The 15995-nt window shown below is 54.6% G+C and overlaps 1 protein-coding gene across 2 annotated transcripts in view; it reads left to right on the forward strand.

Moving 5' to 3' along the window:
* Aatk (apoptosis associated tyrosine kinase) overlaps positions 1 to 15995 on the forward strand; it is a 38201-nt gene that overhangs the window by 14117 nt on the left and 8089 nt on the right. For both annotated transcript variants that reach the window (XM_038326459.1, XM_038326460.1), the window contains exons 2-6: positions 10136 to 10269; positions 12619 to 12766; positions 15006 to 15085; positions 15381 to 15499; positions 15615 to 15702. In XM_038326459.1, the coding sequence (XP_038182387.1) occupies positions 10136 to 10269; positions 12619 to 12766; positions 15006 to 15085; positions 15381 to 15499; positions 15615 to 15702 (569 nt within the window). The remainder of the gene's footprint in view (positions 1 to 10135; positions 10270 to 12618; positions 12767 to 15005; positions 15086 to 15380; positions 15500 to 15614; positions 15703 to 15995) is intronic.

Raw genomic sequence — 15995 nt, forward strand, 5'->3', positions numbered from 1 at the left:
CTGGCTGGTGCCCACTCTAAGCTTGCCCTGCATAGGAAGGAGTGGTGCAAACTGTGGCCAGGCTCGAGGGCTCACACTGTCCCGGAAGCTCACGGCTCTGCCTGATGACCAGGTTCTCCTGCAGAACCTGAAGGTCAAGGACCATGAAGGCGAGATTCCAATTTTCAAAGCCTTGCCTTTCCGCAGAGGCTACCAGGCCAGCCTCTTCTTCTTGGGTCCCTCCCTGAGGAAGCCTAATGTGCAGGTGGCCCGCTACAGGCCTGCAAGGAGTGGACTTGGATCCTCCACAGAGAATTCTCTGATGCAAAAAACACCCTTGGTGGACGTGGTCCTGGGAATAAACCAGGAAGAGATGCGGCAGGCTAGGTAACCTGTCTGAGGCACCCTGGACAAAGTGCCCAGATGTATGCCTGCATCTGTGGGTGGGTGACCAAGTCCTCCAGCTCTATGCTCCTGCTATCTTTATGTGTGAATATCTGTGGGGTGCTTACGCTGGGAGAGCTCAGGGCAAACAGGCCAAGTTTACACAGACCATACAAGGTGGTGTGGTGGTATCCAGGTCCCCAACTCTAAGCAGGTGGCCCATGTGTGTCTGTCTAATCCTTCATGTGGTGCTGAGCACACATGAGTCACAGGGCCCTGGAAAAGGGCACAAGCCCTTGCTCTTGGGGCTCAGGGTTCAGGCCCCAAGCCAAGCCCCTCCCCCACCATCGGGGGCTGCACTGAAGAGGGGTTGGGGAGTGCCTATCCTCTCAGCTGAGCTTGTCCAGGATGCAAGGAACTGATGTAAGCCTTGCTCTCAGGTAAGGCAACAGGGCTTTCCAGTATGGGGAAACTGGGGTAGAGGTCAGGCCCAGGTGACACTGAAGGTGACATGTTTTTTTGCTTACTCTGCAACCCTGGTAATACAGGATCCTCCATCCGGAGAGGAGGCTGATCTAAGGGCCTCGTGGTGGGAGGTGGCTGTCCTGATCTATACTGGGCTCCGGCACCAACTTCTGTCCCACCTGCCCTTCTAGCCTGGCAGGATGTCCTGGCTAGAGTGGCATTTGCTGGAGTTAGCTCATCCCATCCTGTAGAGGGCAGGTGGGTCTTCATCTCTGCTCTGACCAGGAGCATCTCTGTCATCTCTGAAAAGATGTGGAGACCAGTGGTCAAGCAGCCTTTGTACACATTTCTTCAGGGGCTGGAATGGATGGAGGATACAGCCACAGTGACCCAGGACCCTGAGACCACAGGAGGCTTCTTAGAGGGGAGAAGGCTTTATTTGGTTAAGGTCGCCCTAAACGCCTTTCCCTGGAGCCACGCATGGTGAAGTCACTGGGCTTGGTGAGCAGACAGCACCTGCCAGCAACCCCTGCCTACCCGCAGGCCTGGGAGTACTGCCCCTTCCCGGGGGCCCTAAGAGGGAGCCTGTTGGAAGGGACCGGGCTCTGGGTGCCATCCACCACTCTGCGGGGTCTTGGCTGTCCCTACTCTTCTGAAGGCAGTGTCTGACAACCAGGTCCAGGGTGTTCGATGGCAAGGCTGTGGAATGGGGGACCTGAAGGCATCTAGTGTGACAGATGACTACACAGAGCAGGTGACCACGCAGGTGGCCCGAACTGGCAGAGTCCCCTCCCGGCTGCCTAGGAAGTACTCTGTGCCAGGATGCCAGGAACCATTACACTCAAGGCTCCTGTCCTTGACCTCTGCCCTCCAGCAGGCCACTCTCTGGTCTGCCCATACATTAGATACTGGGGTTGCATACAGCCCAAGGTGGCCTCCAGGTTCCTCCACTCCCCTGCCAAGTAGTTGAGAGGCTCTTGACACCCCCCCCCCCCCCCCCCCCGCTCACCGTTACTGTAAAATGTCCAGGCACCGCCACCTGGTGGCAGGAGTGGGTATCGGCTGTGACCTAAATTGCGTCTGTGCAATGAGGAGACCCAGGTGACCTCTTGACCCCCAGATATTTTGGACTGTAGGCTATTCAAAAGGGTAGGTGTAGTCTGGGCATGGGTGCATGGGTGGGGGCAGGAGCATGTCGGGTAGACCCAGGAAGGCAGGACCAGGCCAAAGCTGTGTTCCCTCTCGGGGGCTCCAACTATACTGTAGGCGTCTCCCTGGCCTTTCCCCGTGGCCTTGGCCTGTCCTTCTTCCCCTTGCATCTCGGCTGCTCCCCGAATAGGACAGTGGCTGAGCACACACGAGGGATCAGTCTGGCCAAGCTAACATGCATGTGGTCTGAAAGGCAAACTGTTTGGCCCAGAACCTTCCAGGTAGGAGCATCACAGAGCGTCTGCCTAGCCTACAAAAGCAGGAGGAGGGGGTAGACCCACACCATGCACATCAGCGCTGGCTGCCGGCCAGCCTGACCCATCACATTCTGAGCATCGCCTGAAGCCATGGTCCAGTCAGGGCCCCCGTGGACCTGCCCGGCTGGCAAGGCACGCCTGCCTGTTTATGGATACCTTCTCCTCCCCTTGTGGCCTGTCCCGTGTCACCTGGCAGGCGAAGGAGATCAGAGGCAAGTGCTACCTCTGGCTTGCCTGGGAGACTTTTCTCCCCTGAGGTGGAAACCAGCTGCAAGGGCCTCTGTGTTTGTTTTCATTGGCTGCCCTGACAACTGGGGTCAGAAGGTTAAAGTCACTTCCATTTGGCTGGCACGGAAGAGTGCAAGGGCCACTCTGGAGGCTGTGGGAGGAGAGGGTGGGCAGCTTTGCAGTTGGCTCTGCCAACCGCAGGTGCACTTGTACCAAATCTGGGCATTGTGAGACACAAAGCCAGTCATTATCTCAACATGGTTCAGTTCCCTGAAAGTCTAGGAAGCTGTGAGGGGGACGACGCTCGTGGCAGGAGCGAGAACTCGTGCTCTGAGGGCCGATACAAGCAGAGCAAAGGGGGTGGCCCAGCTCCCTTGCGTAGGCCACCTCGGAGCTACGGGAGTAGCAGTGACATGGCTGCCCCCGGGGAATCTGAGCGGTGGAAGATTTGGGTGCAAGTAGCTGAGACTGGTAGGAACTGGATGAAGTGTCACCCCCGTAGTCAGGTCCTGCTGCCGTGTGGACGTGGTTCTGTGAAGCCACATCCTTCCCCCTGCGCACTATTGGAGCGTACCGATTCCTGACCTGGGAAACACCATCAGCCAAGCGCTGAGATGTAGTATGAAGGATGGGGTGTCTGTGGGGGTGGCTAGATTGGGGGTGACTCTAGCCAGGTCTCCTGACTTCCATGTGTTCCGGGTGTGGGTCACTGGGGCTCCCCTGATGGAGCCGGGCTTCAGAAACCCAGGCACAGGTGTAGGTTTGAGAGTTCAGTTGGGCAGTGGTGGTGCACACTTTTAATCCCAGCACTCGGCAGGCAGAGGCAGGCAGATCTCTGAGTCTGAGGCCAGCCTGGTCTACAGAGTGAGTTCCAGGACAGCCAGGGCTACACAGAGAAACCTTGTATCAAAAAACAAAAAAGAAAAACAATAAAACAGACGACTCCCTGGCCCTGTGGTTCTGGCCAGCCTGTTTGGTTGCCTCCTCATCCTGCCTATCACCCTCAGGGACTTGGGCACTGTAGAAAGGACAGGCCTGTGGGGTCTCTGTGTCCACCATAGCCAGCGGAGTGATCTGCAGGACACAAGAAGGGAGTTCAGTTCAGCATGGCTGAGCAGCTGGTGTTGGTTCAAACTCCTAGAGTCTGACCCTAAGTAGTTTATTTTAGGCATATTTTTGTTGTTTGTTTGTTTTTTTTTTCCAGTTTTTCAAGACAGGGTTTCTCTGTGTAACATCCCTGACTGTCCTGGAACTCGCTCTGTAGACCAAGCTGGCCTCGAACTTGCAGAGATCCTCCTACCTCTGCTTCCTGAGTGCTGAGACTAAAGGCGTGAGCCACCACCACCTGACTTATATTAGGCATATTTAAGCGCTGCATAATTTAGTGAAAATTGTCCTGGTGATAATTAAGCAATCCGTGTGCACAGTAAAGCTGAAAACATGAATACATTGTAAAGTACATGCGACATCGTCCATGAAGATGGGTTCTATAGATAATAGACAAGCTCGTGATAAGGGTCTGGAGGACAATCTGGTGTGGTCTCAGCCACGCAGATAGCGCAGAGGTCACCAGGCTGTTAACCACATCTGCTCCCAGCCTTCTGGGTGGGTGACAGGTTATGCCTCCCTTCCTTTGAAGGAACAACCCTGTGTGGTTAACATTCCTGGTTCCCCCAGTGCCTGTCTGTGAGCACAACCCATAACTCACCTTTTTTTAAAAATTTTTTTAAAGATAAAATGGTGGCTGTATTAGATGCAGGCTTGTGCATGGCCATCTAACGAATACAGGCAGACGTAACCAAATCACAAGAACCGCTAACAGGGGACCAAACAAAGGGAAAGCCATCTTAACCACGATGGCCATTCGAAAGTCACTTGCGAGAGTTTATCTCCTTATGCAGATCGTCAATTTGGCCATCCAGAGTACGAGAGAAATCTGACACATCAAAGCGATACATACCAGGAAAGTGTTGACCGCCACCATCTTGCTTGAGCAACAGGCAACCTAAAGGGCTCTGTTTTGTAAAAATGTGGTTCTCAATTCTCTCATCTCTTAACTTCTGCTGGTGTTTTTGCTGGAATATTAGGAGTTAATTAGTATTTTTTTTTTTTTTTGGTTTTTCGAGACAGGGTTTCTCTGCAGCTTTAGAGCCTGTCCTGGAACTAGCTCTTGTAGACCAGGCTGGTCTTGAACTCACAGAGATCCGCCTGCCTCTGCCTCCCGAGTGCTGGGATTAAAGGCGTGTGCCACCACTGCCCGGCGAGTTAATTAGTATTAATTAGTACTAATCACCCAGGCCATATCTGCAGCCTTTCATTGTATTCCATTTCCCAACCCTGGCACTGGTAATAAAAGAAGATGAAAAACAGTGCTTAGCATGGCAGCTTAGCATGGTAGGGCAACAGCGTACTGTGTTGAAGGAGGGGCTGCTTGTTCGTTTCCAGCTGCCCAGCTAGCTTAGACCAGAAATAATCACACAGAAACTGTATTATTTAAATCACTGCTTGGCCCATTAGCTCTAGCTTCTTAATGGCTAACTCTTATATCTTAATTTAACTCATTTCTATTAATCTATGTATCACCACGTGGTAGTGGCTTACCGGGAAAGTTTCGGCATGACATGTCTGACTCTGGCGACTCCATGGCTTTTCTCTGACTCTGCCCTTCTTCCTCCCAGCATTCAGTTCCGTCTTCCCCGCCTACCTAAGTTGTGCCGTGCTATAGGTCCAAAGCAGTTTCTTTATTCATTAATGGTAATCACAGCACACAGAGGGGACTCCCACATCAATATTGTCTCCTATTTCCTATTATAAAAAGGTGCGGCTTTTATCCCCCCCCACACAATGCATTCAGATTCTGCACTGACAAGCTGAGAATTAGCATGTAACATAGTCAGTAAACATAACAGCATCATTTCTCGGTCAGTAGTACTGTGTCCTTGTCTTCTCCCCAAGTTGCCGGCTTACTCTTCCTCTTGGGACATCTCATCTTGATGGGTTTGCCTTGTACCTCCAGACACTTTGTCTGTGTGGTGGTCTCTGGGATGCCATCCTGGTCCGATGCGTCAGAGTGGGAGCCATCTGAGACTGAGTTCATTTTCTGGAAAAAGACAAACATAACCTCACTCGGATGTTAGAACATCAGGCCTTTTCCATTGACTAGTTCCTAGGTCTGTCCGTTTAACATGCGTGTTCAGCTGTGTGTCCTTTAGGGCAAAATGCTTTGGGGCAGTAGAGGAAGCGTTATTCTTTAAAGTTGGCATGGCCAGACGTAGCCTAGCCTGTGGGGATTTAGGTGGTTCTATACCCTTGTTATTTCTAAAATCTTGTTTAAGTATTGGACGGTGTCGTTCCACAATAGCTTGACCCTGTGGATTGTAAGGAATTTTAGGAACATAATTAATATTCCATAAATTGCAAAATTCTCTAAGTCATGCTCAGAGACATAGGGCCATTGTCAGCTTGTAGTTTTAATGGGGGGGGGGGGGTCCTAGAAAGGGAACACATAAAGAGCTATTTGACAAAGCCAGGTTCCAGATGTGACACAATGACATTTTCCTGGAGCCTCCCACCCCTACCCAGGGTTCCATGTCACGCTTGGGGCCACACTCTGCAGCTGACTGGTTAGGGAGCTGCACCGTGCGTGTTTACAGTGTACTGTGTCACGTGTCTCTACATACCTGACAGCAGAGAAGGCCCCAGTGGCATATACCCTGGCTCCCGATGTCAAGCTGATGTGAGGATCACTAATTATGCACTAGAGTTGGGATACTGTGTAAAATGTGCCTTATAGAGACCAGGCCCTCGTGAGCCCCCTCTAACTTCTGCCAGAGTCTGATCATTTATGTCAGACCAAGGGCAAGCACGAAACCAAAAAGCAGACAAACTTTTAAAATTCACAATGGTCATTAACATCTAAAGGTTTAAACCTAAGGCTATTTACTCAAGATCTGGGATCTTCCAAATCCAGTGCAATTTTAATTCTGAGCTCGAGGAGACTCTCCTACTAGGTATCAGGATACTTAGAAGTACCCGAGAAAGAATCACGGAAAATCCCAAAGGAGAAAACAATTGTGCATACCAGTCAAACAAAATCGTTAACTTTATCAAAGTATAATAGCTCCATGGAAGAAGAACGTGCTGGAAGGTTCTAGTTTACTACAGTTTGCAGGCAGTCTGATGTAATGGATTCTCAGGCCGTACCATAAATAAGTTTAGGTGAAAACTTCAGAATCAGCAAAACCCAGTTTTAGGGCAGGATACATCGCAGAGATGCTGAACCTTTCTTCTGTTTCTATCTGCAAGCTACTGACGTCCCACACGTTCCTACTTCCATTTGCTGGACTTCATTCTCGAGGGCCTCATCCCAAATGTTTCCATCACCCCACTCCACCCTCTCCACATCCACAGCCCTCTGCAACGTCCCATTCTCCATGCCTCTCTGTCCTTCATGTGCTAATTCATACGTGAAGTCAGTTCATGTGTAGCCTCGCGAGGTCTTCAGGATATTCCTTATGGGTGAGGATATGGGGTTCAAAGCTACCCATTATGACTGGAAGATTCTGTCCTCCTCAATCCACCCAAATAAACTGCCACCTGAATTTAAGCAGACAGCAGAATTTGGTTTTTGAAGACCTATTTCTGCCTCTCGGATTGGAAGAAGCGGAGTTGGCAGAACAGTGCCTCCCTGTGGCTGGAGGGCTCTGAGCTCCCCGCCTTGCAGAGACCTGCCAAGATGGGTAGGTACGGCAGGGACATTTTCTTTTATGATCTTCCTGAGAGGGCTCAATCAAGTAATGCATTACTGTAGCCCATCTTGCAAAATAATTGATAAGGATTTGACACCCCCTCTTTTTTTTTTTTTTTTTTTTTCCAATACAGAGTTTCTCTGTGTAGCTTTAGTTATCCTGCCTGTTGCTGGCTCTGTAGACCAGGCTGAACTCCAACTCACAGAGACCCACCTGCCTCTGCCTCCCTAGTGCTGGGATTAAAGGTGTGCGCCACCACACCCGGCTGATTTTATCCCCCGTTTCGTGGGCTGTTTTTGCATCAGTGCCCCCGTGTTTCCGGTTTCAACACCAGTGGTCCCTTGTGGAGGAGACAAGGACTGAATTCACAGTCACTTTTGTACAGAGCCGCGGAACTTTGGCTCTGAGCGTTTCCTCCTTTGGGTCTTAACGAACATCTCAGTAATGGTATAAAATGTTTCACCTCAAGGATTGAGAGGAAACCATGTTATTTGACGCTCACTTACTGTCCCCGACTCTTTGGGTGACAGACTGATCTCCTACTCCCTGCTTTTATTTAAAGAAAAATTTTTCTCGAGGGTTGAGCCCCACACTGGGAGCCAGCTGCGGGGTTATTGCATTCCTTTCTTTGAAGGAACGTTCTGGTTCCCCTAGTGCTTATCTAGTGCATAAGGGCCTCCGTGCCGCCCACGCATGCCCACCGAGTGCTTCTTAACAACCAGCACATTGCCACAGCCCTCTGTGGCCCTGACCTGCTGGAGGTCAGAAGGGACCCACAGAAAGGCCAGTGGCCCTGATGCGGGGCCAGGGCAAAGTTGCAATGGAAGTTGAGCTTAACCCCTTCCAAGGCTGCTTCTACCTGGCATATGCCCATGCAACCCAAGGAGTTAGCAGGGGGCGAGCTGAGATACCAGATGTGCCTTTGAAGACTAGGAGACCAGCCCCAGGCCTTGGGGCCATCGGTGGGCCCATGAATGCAGTGGGTGTGGGAGAGGAGCGTACCGGTACCATAGCAGCATCATATGGAGAGGGGAGAGATGGCTCACCATGGCAACGGCACAGTCCGCAGAAGGGCGCACAGCACGCTCACTCATGTGTCCCCCCTGTTGTGGATTCTACACATGTGAGCACACAGTGCCGTTTGCGTGGTATGGGGGTAGTTCACATACATACAGGGACACACATGTTCAAGGCACACACACGCAGGAACACCCAGAAACCCTGCATGTCAAGGCCACTGGAAGAGCATTGATTCAGGATGGGGAACTGGTCTCTCGAAAGCGGCTGCCTTCTGTGGATTTTTAGCTCCTGTTTACCCTGCCATGTTGTTACTACACTCTGCTTTGGTGGCTGCCCGGTCCCCTTGTTCCTTAGCCCTGCCTGGCCTCTACTCCAGTTCACAAGGACTCTCTCATCTCTGGGTGTAGAGTGGGAAGTACTCACAGGCTCCCAAGTAGAAGTTCTAGCCTGGGTTTGTAGGCCTCTTGGCCTTCAGGTTCACTCTTCCCCCAGGCAGCCCCTCCCAGATGCCTTGTCAATCCGCCGAAATCTGCCGAAATCCCTGGCAGAAGCAGAGAGCCCTCCCTTTTGCTGAGTCTTGGTTCTCCCAAGTGCTAAGGGTTTAATGAGAACCCATGGATAGAGAAAGCCTCTGGGGACAGAGGATGACTCAGAGTCCATGTGGCAAGGAAGAGCAGGCCCAGGAGGCAGAGCTGTTCCCAAGCATACGCCTTCCTGTCCAAAAAACACCCTGGCTGTAGTCACCACAGCTGGTGCCTCCCCTGCTGTAGTCTGCTAAGGAGCCCCAGTTTGGGAGCCCAACAGTGAGGGGTTGGGGGGGTCGTGTTCTGCTGTCCTAAACACCTCGGTTTCCCCATCTGAATTGTGGCTCATTGGGATCAGGAGTAAAGAAGGCTCCTCCAGTTGGAACCAGCACCAAGGGACTTGGAGGACAAGTAGAGGTTTTTTTTTTTTTTTTTTTTTTTTTTTTGTTTTTTTTGGTTTTTCGAGACAAGGTTTCTCTGTGGCTTTGGAGCCTGTCCTGGAACTAGCTCTTGTAGACCAGGCTGGTCTCGAACTCACAGAGATCCGCCTGCCTCTGCCTCCCGAGTGCTGGGATTAAAGGCGTGCGCCACCACCGCCCGGCTCAAGTAGAGGTTTGAATACGGGGCGCTCTACTGCCCTGCTGAAGCAGGGACACTCTCAATGCTAGCAGGATCCCTGTACTTTTTTTTTTTTTTTTTTTTTTTTTTTTTTTTTTTGGTTTTTCGAGACAGGGTTTCTCTGTGGCTTTGGAGCCTGTCCTGGAACTAGCTCTTGTAGACCAGGCTGGCCTCGAACTCACAGAGATCCGCCTGCCTCTGCCTCCCGAGTGCTGGGATTAAAGGCGTGCGCCACCACCGCCCGGCCAGATCTTATTTTTTTACATAGAATTTTTATGTGCGCAAATGCTTTTTCCTGAATGCACGTCTGTGTACCATGTGTGTGCCTGCTGCCAGTGGAGTCCGGATGGAGCATTGGATCCCCTGGGACTGGAGTTGGGGTGGTCCTGAGCCACCACGTAGGTGGCTGGGGTATTGAACCCAGGTCCTCTGGAAGAGCAGTCAGTGCTCTGAACTGCTGAGCCTTCTCTCCAGCCCCAGTAGTGAGTCTTCCTATGGCCTAAGACCTTGCTGTAGCAGAGAGGTGTCCATGAACTTTGGAACTGGGAGCTGAGCCCACCCTGGCCACTTCGCTAGGACAGTAGGTTCTGGCTAACAAGGCCATTCCTCAGTTCCCTTAGTCTGAGGCCATGTCCAGGTGCAGGGTCGGAGCATGGGGTCACGTGCTGAGCTGAAAGGAGGCGTGTGCTCTACATCCTTGCAGACGGTGCCCCGCTCAGTGAGCTGTCCTGGTCCTCGTCCCTCGCAGTGGTTGCTGTGTCCTTCTCGGGGCTCTTCACGGTCATCGTCCTCATGCTGGCCTGCCTGTGCTGCAAGAAGGGCGGCATTGGGTTCAAGGTGAGGAGGGCGCAGGACCCACCAGCCACCCGGCTCCCTTTTGTCCAGGGGTTGCCCTGTGACCCACCGAACCTCCCGTCTGGTATCCCACACCCCTCTTCTGGGGGCTCCTGGGACCCTGTCCCCTGCCCTCCATTTAGGGACCCCCCTTTGTAGACATGGCCCCACACTGTCCCATTCCAGCATTCAGGCTGTCTGTGTCCAGGGAGCCTTTAAGGGCTCTCGAGAGTGCTCTCTCTGGCAACGAAGAGACCCTCAGTGAGTCACAGAGAACGTAGAGCCACATAGACCCCCTTCCCCAGCACCCATACCATCATCTGGGAGCTCCCTAACTTGGGCATCTTCTGCCCAGAGGCAGGATCCATCAGGATCCAGAGACAAGGGCACCTGTTTGTCAGCTCCAGCCGCCGTCTCCTGAAGGCCTCCCCAGGACTAGACTCCTCAGCTAGGTGCCACAGCGGAGGCCTCCATTCCAGTAACAGAGGCCCAGGGGCATCCCTCATCTTTCCAGCTCTGTAGCCACTCCTGTCACCCTGTGGCTCTCAACAAGGAAGACAGGACAGAAAGCACAGAGCTGACCCCCAGAGTAGGTGCAACCCTGGCCTGGGCCTGTGAGGGCTACAGCCTTGCCTGTCAGCACACTGAGGCCTGTCCAGAGCCCTTGGCATTCCTGCACCCACGCTGGGCAGCAGACTGGTCAGGAGGTGGGGTTTCCACACTGCAGAGGTCAGGGCAGAAGGAGGGCTTGTGTATTGGGGGACACCTCCTACTGGGTACCCTGCACCAAATGCTGTTACCCCTTTGTAGCACAGCCCCCACCCACCGCCAAACAGGGGAGTTGATTACTTGACCAGCAGCGTGGTGGCTCCCAGAGGCTGCAGGTCTGCACTGCCCTGGTGTCTCCTACCCCAGGGGACAGTCTCCTGACCACAGGCTGGACAATCAAGGAGAATTGCCTTCCTAGAGGACCTTGAGGCCAGAGCCTCGAGTTTGTGGGGGTGGGGATGGGAACCCAGGGTGCGGCTTTGGCGGCCATTGTGTAGCAAGCCCCTCCTGGGGCAGTGAGAACAAGGCCCCACACAAGGGCCAGCAGCAGCCCCTCCTACCCATGCCCTTCTCACCTCCTCGGGAACATGGTGCCCAGAACATTCCAGCACCAGTGCAGAGTCACCGTCTCCTGCGTCCACAGCGGGCTCCCTGCTGGAGGTGTTCTGGGCAGGGGCTGGCAGCCCCCATGCTCACTCTGTGTTACCTGATCGCCCGCTGTGCTGGGGGAACCCGGCTGGCTCGGCTGGCTCTCCGGCAAGGGAAGGTAATGGCTGGAACCAAAACTAACGTAGAGGGGGAAGTGGTCACCACAGGCCCGGGTGTGTGGGACCAGAGGAAATTCTAAGGAGGTCTCTGGGGAAGGAGAGTTGCCACCCAAAGCACCGACCTGGGCTTGCCACCAGAAACATAGCAAGACAAATGACCTAGAAAAAGAAGAGGTCCCCAGGGTATGTTTGACTGCCTGTCCACAGGAATGTGACCTGGACTAGGTAGTGCCCGGCCCTCAACCCTCAGATCCTCAGTTCCCCACCTGGGCAGGGGGTGCGGCCGGGAGGCTTGCCCAGTTCCCCGGGACAGGCTGGCCTTGTTTCCGCTCTGTCCCTGTTTTTGTTTTTGTTTTGTTTGTTTGCAGTTCTCGGCAAGTGTTCTGCCACTAATCCTGTCCTTGCTTGAAACTAGGCTGCGCCCATCCTAGACTAACCCTTTTTGGACCGTGCTCCAGATGCAGTGGGGGTGGGGTGATCCCCGCTCTTCAGAATAGCAGCCTGTCCTAGAGTGGCCTCCGGGGGTACCAACAGCAGGCTTTTAGGGGGTCTGGGGCACTGGTGGTGGTAATGGTGGTACAGTGGGGTGAGGGTGCACCCCTGCCTAGAGGCAGGTAGTAGAGACAGGGATGATGAACGTCCCTGGGTGCCTTGCTCCCTGTAACAGCTAGGGATGGGAGCATTAGTTACTTGTCCCAGGGATGAGCAAAGGAACCCCTGGCTCTGGATCTGCTCCAAGCCGGGCGGGGACCATTGATGGGGTCCTTGAAGGGTTTTGCACTGGTTCTCTGCCTTGAACCCTGTCTCTAGCCCTTCCCCCAGGCAGGACTCAGCCTGGGTCAACAGCCCCACCTGGGTTGGTGTCCCAGAAGAATCAGGGTCTATGAACGGGTGTGCAGAGGCCGTCAGACAGAAGCACCGGGCCTAGCTCTGTGTTAGTCCTGTCGAGCTCTCAGATAAATCTTTTACATCCTGTCCCGCCGCCCCTGACCCGCTGTGGCGCCTGATCGCCCCCCTGTGCTGGCCCAACCTGCAGGAGTTTGAGAATGCTGAGGGGGACGAGTATGTGGCCGACTTCTCGGAACAGGGCTCCCCGGCCGCAGCTGCGCAGAACGGCCCGGATGTGTATGTCCTGCCCCTCACGGAGGTCTCCTTGCCCATGGCCAAGCAGCCGGGTCGCTCAGGTAAGTGGACCTGTCTCCCTCCCCGCATTGTGTCTTGGAGTGGCAGGCTGTGGAAGCCTGAGCTACAGTGGGGGATGGGGACACAAGGGGTATATGCGGTTGGTCGTGGTCAAGGCCAAGGCCTCCTCGGCTGCATCTCAGGCTCAGCTGTGTTAGAATGTGTAGGAACCCCCTCCTGGATCTGGTGAGGCCAGCTGTCAGCAGGCTTGAGAGTAGCTTTGCGCCTGTTATTTTTCCACCCAAGTGACTGCTATGCGAGGGGGCAGTAACTGGGGGCAGGTGGCCCACCCAGCACTCTGGTTCTGGGTTTATTTGCTTTTCTCTGCTGTTTCTGGGATACTTACCCTCGACTCCTGCTCCCTCATGCCCAACCCTAGAGGGACATAGCCTCATTGTGCCTGCTTGACAAGGACTGCCCACACAGCAAAGGGCACATGAGCAACAGGAGGGTCTGGTCCCACCTAGAGGGCTAGTGTAGGCATGGCCCCCTCCTATGGCCTCTTTGCCCTCTGCCTGCCTCTCCCATTTGCCTTCCTCCCAGAGTCTCTCCCTCTAGGCTGACCCCTCCCTCCTCCGAGCTCTAGAGGTGACAGGTAAACTCATTTTAGAACCCCAGTTCTGCCCTGGTCAAGCGGGAGGGGGCGGGGGTCCCTTGGGACTGTGGCTACCTCTGCAGCAGGCAGCTCTCGGGCCCTTCGAGCCTAGACGTTTCCGCCAAGGGCTGTCCCTTGCTGTCCATCTGGTGGCTCCAGGGATACTGAGGTGGGATTTAAGCAGAGAGCTGCTGGCCCCAAGGTCCCATTACTGTGTGTGACAAGTAGTTCACTCTTCCCACCTCCGCCCCGGGGCCAGCCCCACCAGATTCTTGCCTCCATCAAGGGCTGGGGATCTTAGCACCTGTTTGAGCCAACGGAGACTTAGGCCCTCCAGCCACCAGCCTGGCCCAGCGCTGCACGCTCGGTGTTCCATCCCATTGAGTCTCGCGGGGGAGAGCTCAAAAGTCAGACAGGATGCGAGCATGGAGGTCCTAACACATTTACCTGCTGATTCAGAGGCCCGCAGCTATCCCTAGCACCTCCTAAGAGGCAGGCAGGCTTGGCCACACAGGGGCCTGGAGGTTCCCAGAGGCCTTGGGCGTCACCTAACTGTAGACGCTGCCCGGAGTGATATATGAAGTATTGCCATCCCTAGACTGGGCCTGGAGAGATCCTAGCTGATCCCACAGATCCTAGCTGGCCCCACTCCTGGGAGAGAGAGGACAGGGGTGGACAGGGGCCCAGGGGAGGACATGCTTTCTCTCCATTGTTCAGCTTTGTGGTTTGGGGTGGCATCTTCTCTCAAGTTGGGAGAAGTGAGGTTGGGTGAGGCTGCCTGAGCCTTCACCCTGGCCTCTAGCTCCTAACATGCAAACATTCTTCTGCCCCATGGTTGTCCAGACCCTGAGCCTGCCCTGGGATAACCAAGGTCCTAGAGAGCCCCAGGGTGGAAGGCAGGCATTCAGACAGACTGGAGTCAGTGCATTAGTCCCAGGACACAGGGCCCAGTGAGACTCTCCCATGAATTGGGCATGAAGCCGACATTCCCTAAGGAATGTCCCTGAGGGCTGCCCCTTCCCTTGGGCCCTCCCAACAGCTCCAGTGCTGGCCTTCTGGGTTATCAGCGTGGGAGCAGAATTCAGGGAATCTGAGGGGGCATGAGTTGGTACAATGAGCCCTGGCCCTTTCCTTGCTGCCCACACTGACCCTTCTTCTCCACTGACTTCACTCAGCCTGGCCTGCACGGAGAATGGGCCCAGTGTGTCCCGTACAGGGCTGTGCCAAGCAGCCCCCAACAAAGGCGCCTTTGGTGTGGCTGGTGTTTGGATGCCAGCCTGTGGCAGGGGTGGGGGGTAGGCCACTCTGGTGTCTTCTCGGGCCTCAGTACCAGCTTCTCGCATCACCCCAAACTGCCTTCCAGGCCCTGCCTTCTGGGCTTGACTTATCCTGGTGGCTCTGAGTACCCTTCCCCGGACTTGGTCAAAAATATGCCTGGATATGGATTTAGATCTATGACTCTGCTCATAGCCATCACTGAAGAGCCCGAGAGACACCGGCCCTCCATGGCAGCCTGCAAATGCGGCCTCCAAGTTAGCGGAGCCTCCCTAACTGGGAGCCTTGGGGTAGTTCCTGGGGTTCCAGACAGCCTGGTAAGGAGAGGTAGCAGTGGCTAAGTAGTTCCTGAGTCTCCTGTTCTAACCTAGTGCAGCTCCTCAAGTCCACGGACCTGGGCCGGCACAGCCTCCTGTACCTAAAGGAGATTGGCCATGGCTGGTTTGGGAAGGTAAGTGTAGCTCAGGGTAGTGGGAACAGCATGGTGTGGGCTTGCTTCTCCTGGGAGTCCCCTGGGGAGGGGCTATTTCTCACATACACCCCTGACTGGACTGTGCACCCGAGTACTCCTTCCTCACTGTGAACCCCAGAGAGTGGGAAAAGTGGGAGACTTGAGGTGGACCTGGGCTGAGCATCCCAGCCAGAGGTCTTGGTGGAACCCTGGCTGCATCCGAGGCACTGGGAGCCGAATGGCTTTTCCTATGGAGACCGGAAGGGGCCCCCGTGATGCCAGTCCCCTCTGGCAGGTGTTCTTGGGGGAGGTCCACTCGGGCGTCAGCGGCACGCAGGTGGTGGTGAAGGAGTTGAAGGCCAGCGCCAGTGTGCAGGAGCAGATGCAGTTCCTGGAGGAGGCACAGCCCTACAGGTGGGTGGCGTGGTGGGCGTTGGGGACCAGCATGGTGGGAGAACCTGGGCGGTCATGGGAAGGGAAGGGCTGTGCCCCCTCCTGCCTTCTAACTCGGATGCCTGGGCTCTTCCAGGGCCCTGCAGCACAGCAACCTGCTTCAGTGTCTGGCCCAGTGTGCTGAGGTGACCCCCTACCTGCTGGTTATGGAGTTCTGTCCGCTGGTGAGTGGCACTCCGTGGGAGGCAGTTGTCCTGAAGGGAAGTGGGAGACCTTTTTGAGCAGGGCTCCTCTCCCGTTCTGCCAAAGTGCTCTGTCTAGTAGCTCCAGCCCTGTGCTCTCTCAGAGGAGGCCTGCTTAGCGAGGGCGAGCCAGCTGCAGCAGGGGCAACCCTGTCGGGGCTTGGCAGTTCAGCATGAGAGCCAGCCACTGGGCTCACACAGATCCTGGGGCAGAGCCTGAGTTCTGGGTTTTCTCTTTGTCCTCGGGCCCTGGGTCTTCTCCTTGCCCTTGGGTC

The sequence above is a fragment of the Arvicola amphibius genome, chromosome 4 (genome assembly GCF_903992535.2).
Source record: "Arvicola amphibius chromosome 4, mArvAmp1.2, whole genome shotgun sequence".
NCBI classification, from domain to species: Eukaryota; Metazoa; Chordata; class Mammalia; order Rodentia; family Cricetidae; genus Arvicola; species Arvicola amphibius.